The sequence below is a fragment of the Propithecus coquereli genome, unplaced genomic scaffold (assembly GCF_000956105.1).
Source record: "Propithecus coquereli isolate 6110/MARCELLA unplaced genomic scaffold, Pcoq_1.0 Scaffold44, whole genome shotgun sequence".
Classification (NCBI taxonomy): Eukaryota; Metazoa; Chordata; class Mammalia; order Primates; family Indriidae; genus Propithecus; species Propithecus coquereli.
The window spans coordinates 5,361,830-5,365,870 of NW_012150174.1; the positions used below are offsets into that span (position 1 = coordinate 5,361,830).

General features: G+C 37.4%; 1 protein-coding gene across 1 annotated transcript in view; it reads left to right on the forward strand.

Annotated features, from left to right (window-relative positions):
• Window positions 1–3: 3 nt before the first annotated feature.
• PSMA1 (proteasome (prosome, macropain) subunit, alpha type, 1) overlaps window positions 4–4,041 on the forward strand; it is a gene marked incomplete at its 3' end in the record, with an annotated part of 35,183 nt that continues 31,145 nt past the window's right edge. The window contains exons 1-4 of the mRNA XM_012654174.1: window positions 4–95; window positions 216–319; window positions 2,855–2,943; window positions 3,758–3,828. Coding sequence (XP_012509628.1) covers window positions 21–95; window positions 216–319; window positions 2,855–2,943; window positions 3,758–3,828 — 339 coding nt within the window. The remainder of the gene's footprint in view (window positions 96–215; window positions 320–2,854; window positions 2,944–3,757; window positions 3,829–4,041) is intronic.

Sequence of the window (4,041 nt, forward strand, 5' to 3'; positions counted from 1 at the left end):
TTCATCAAATTGAATATGCAATGGAAGCTGTTAAACAAGGTTCAGCCACAGTTGGTCTTAAGTCAAAAACCCATGCAGTGTTGGTAGCTTTGAAAGTAAGTAAAGCAATACATATATCTTTCTCGTTTAGAAAACAGAACTACCAAATGTAAATTTCACTATATAGATAATAAAGTTATAAACTTATTTTTATGTCTTATAATGTCTCTATTTAGAGGGCACAGTCAGAGCTTGCAGCTCATCAGAAAAAAATTCTCCATGTTGACAACCATATTGGTATCTCAATTGCGGGGCTTACTGCTGATGCTAGACTGTTGTGGTGAGTATGATCATGAAAAACAAAAGAAACATCCCTTTTGACTCATAATTGATTACTTTTTTAGAAAAGATCCAGGTAAGATATTTTAGGAAGTTGTCTGCCAGATGTTAATAAGTTAAAGATTGTGAATACCTGAAAGTGGGTTTGGATTGGTTGCTAAATATTCCATTTCTTGATCCCTGTCATAGTAATTTATAGAGTTAAACTCTTTTTTTTTTTGAGACAAGGTCTCACTCTGTTGCTTAGGCTGGAGTGCAGTAGCGTGATCATAGCTCACTGTAACCTTGAATTCCTTGGCCCAAGCCATCCTCCCACCTCAACCTCTCAAGTAGCTGGGACTATAGGCATGCACCAACATGCCTAGCTAATTTTTTCATTTTCTGTAGAGATGGAGTTTTACTTTGTTTGCAGACTGGTCTCCAACTCCTGGACTCAAGCGATGCTCCCGCCTCAGCCTCCCAAAGAGCTGGGACTACAGGCATGAGCCACCTCACCCAGCCTTAATAGTAACACTTTTGAGAAGTCACTGAATAATGTCATACTTGTTAATGCAATGTATATTGTTTGAAACCATGTTGTATCTAAGAAGAGCTTGATACTTCTGTCTGATTTCTAAGGATGAGCTGAACCACGTTTGCTTTCTTTATACATCAGTATTTATTAGACATTTATTTTTTGCAATGCTCAATATTGGATCTGCAGGGTATATAAAGGTGACTCAGACATGGATCTTATCTTAAAGGAACTTAAAATCTAGTTTATGTAAAATACAAGGTAGAAAGTATAGAATAACAGGTAAATTTCTGTGGGAGTCCAGAGGACATAGGGATTATTTCTGACTCAGAGGCAAAATACAAAGGAAGAGGTGGGACTCTGAAATCACACAGATGGAGTTCTCACCTTTACCACTTAGTATCTGAGATTGGGCTAATTACTTAAATATTTAATTTTTTTGGTATTTTCTTTTTCAAGATTATTGTTAAATAGCCTAACCTGTAGAGCACTTAACACAGTGTTTTTCAGATAATATGTTTGTATGTTGGAGGGAGAAGGTAGTTAGCCCAAACTAATCCTTAAATTTGTTTTGTGGTTAGAAAAGAAAGAATATAAACACTAAAGGAGATAGTAGGGCTGGGCATGGTGGCTCACACCTGTAATCCTAGCACTCTGGGAGGCCGAGGCAGGAGGATCAGTTGCAGTAAGGAGTTTGAGACCAGCCTCAGCAAGAGTGAGACCCCATCTCTACTAAAAATAGAAAAAAATTAGCTGGCAACTAAAAGTAGAAAAAAAAAAAAATTAGCCAGATGTGGTGGTGCGTGCCTGTAGTCCCAGCTACTCGGGAGGCTGCGGCAGGAAGATCACTTAAGCCCAGGAGTTGGAGGTTACTGTGAGCTAGGCTGACACCGCAGCATTCTAGCCCAGGCAACAGAGTGAGACTCTGTCTCAAAAAAAAGGAGATAGTGAATGCCATTGTTTAAGATTTTCAAGTTATTGAGCCAGTCCCTTGCTCTCTTAAGTCAGCAATATAGTGACAGCATTATGGATTTCTGTCTACTCTTAAAAACGTAAAATGTGTTGTATTTCAATCTTTTATTTAACCTAATCTAAAATATTAACTTTCTAACGTATTCAATATAAAACCTTTATTAATGAGGTATTGTACATTTTGGCAGGTACTAAATCTTTGAAATTTGGTGTGTATTTTGTGCTTACAGTACATCTCAGTTCAGTCTAGCTGCTTTTCAAGGGCTCAGTAGCCACATGTCAGTATTGCTTGCCATATTGGGCAGTGCATTTTTAGTCTTGGAAATGGACTTAAGTAAAAGTCCTGAAGAAATAGTTTGGTTCCTATTGACAACATTTGATCATTAGATGTGACATACACATAGTGGACAAAGAAACATGGAAAGAGTGGAACATATTCATTTCTTGTTTATCCTCTTTAACAGACATGATTCCCTTTTTCCTGATGTTAACCTTGCTTGATTTTATCAGATTTAACAGTGAGACACAGCAGTAGTGTCCAGTATCTCCTCTAGAGTGCTGCTTATGAATAGAAGTTAACATTGGGAAGAACATGTAAAGATGTCCTCTGCTATAGATTCTATTTCTTACACTTGCTTTATTTGGGAAATTTTAGTCTGTTTTCAAGAGGGAAAAAAAAAACAGAGTAGGTACTCTTTTTGCTGGTTCAAGACCTAGAGTTAAGACAAACTTGCTGACAGTAGGAAGGATAAGAGAAGAGAGATTGCTCTTTTCCCCTTGCCCAGCCTTCTCTTCTCTATTCTATAAGTGCTCTGAAACAGATTTTCTAGAGCTATGGAATATTTTAGTCTTTTTTGCAGACTTCATGTGGCCCCAGAGTTTGGCACAAAAATGCATCCTCGTGGCCTTGTCTTTCTTACCTTTCTGATATCCTTAGATAGATGTAATCCATGTAAATGTTTGGAAGAAAGCAAAGTGAAATCAAACTCTTTTATTTATATAAGAATAGCTGTCTGTTGAAATTACTAATTTTTCTTGTTTCTTTTTTAGTAATTTTATGCGCCAGGAGTGTTTGGATTCCAGATTTGTATTTGACAGACCACTTCCTGTGTCTCGTCTTGTATCTCTAATCGGAAGCAGTATCCTTTTTATGTTATTAGCATTTAGGATATGAATTTAAAAGGGTTTTGATATTTAATCCTTATGTTAGTTATTAGGAATATGATAATATATAACATAAGTAAAATTATGGAAACTTTTTAATTTCTTTGACACTGGGTCTCACTTTGTCTCCCAAACTAGAATGCAGTGGCGTCATCATAACTCATTGCAACCTCTCAAACAATCCTCCTGCTTCTTTCTGACTCCTGAGTAGGTGGGACTACAGGCACGCACATCACCATGCCTGGCTAATTTTTCAATTTTTGGTAGAAACTTTGTTCCCCAGGCTGGTCTTGAATGTCCGGCCTCAAGCAGTCCTCTTGCCTCAGCCTCCCAACATGCTGGGATTACAGGTGTGAGCCACCATGCCCAGCCATGTAATAACTTTAAGGAATTGGGTTGCTCTTTCATTGGCCTTTATGAGCAATTGATACTTTCCCGGCATAGATAACGTCAATTTCAGGAAAATTATTCATGCATCATTTTTAGAGGGGATTTAAAATTTCTTACTGGTTCTGGATGTCCCCAAAAGTCCTGGACCCCTTATGTCCAAAACAAATGAGGTTCTACATGGGATGAGATGATTTTGGTAGCACTCTTTCTTGTGTTTGGTGGAAAGTCAAACATTTTAAAATTTTAGGCCAAGGAAATACTGTCCTATTTTATTTTCTTTTTCCTCTGGTGGATTAGGTAACAAGGAAGCAACCAGAGGCCTTTGTTAATAATGTTTAATTTGAAAATTAAAGATCGTACTTTATTCCTTGTTAGAACAAGTTCTTTAACCAGTTTAAGAGACCCAGATACCAACACAACGATATGGCCGGAGACCGTATGGTGTTGGGCTGCTTATTGCTGGTTATGATGTAAGTTCAAAGAGTATTGTTATATTTTCATGATTTTTAAAAACCAAGTAGAAATTTTTTTAATTTTTAGCTTAATCAAAGTCAAGAATTATGTGGTGTATTTTTTTTCTATTTGTAGGATATGGGCCCTCACATTTTCCAAACCTGTCCATCTGCTAACTACTTCGACTGCCGAGCTATGTCCATTGGAGCCCGTTCCCAGTCAGCTCGTAC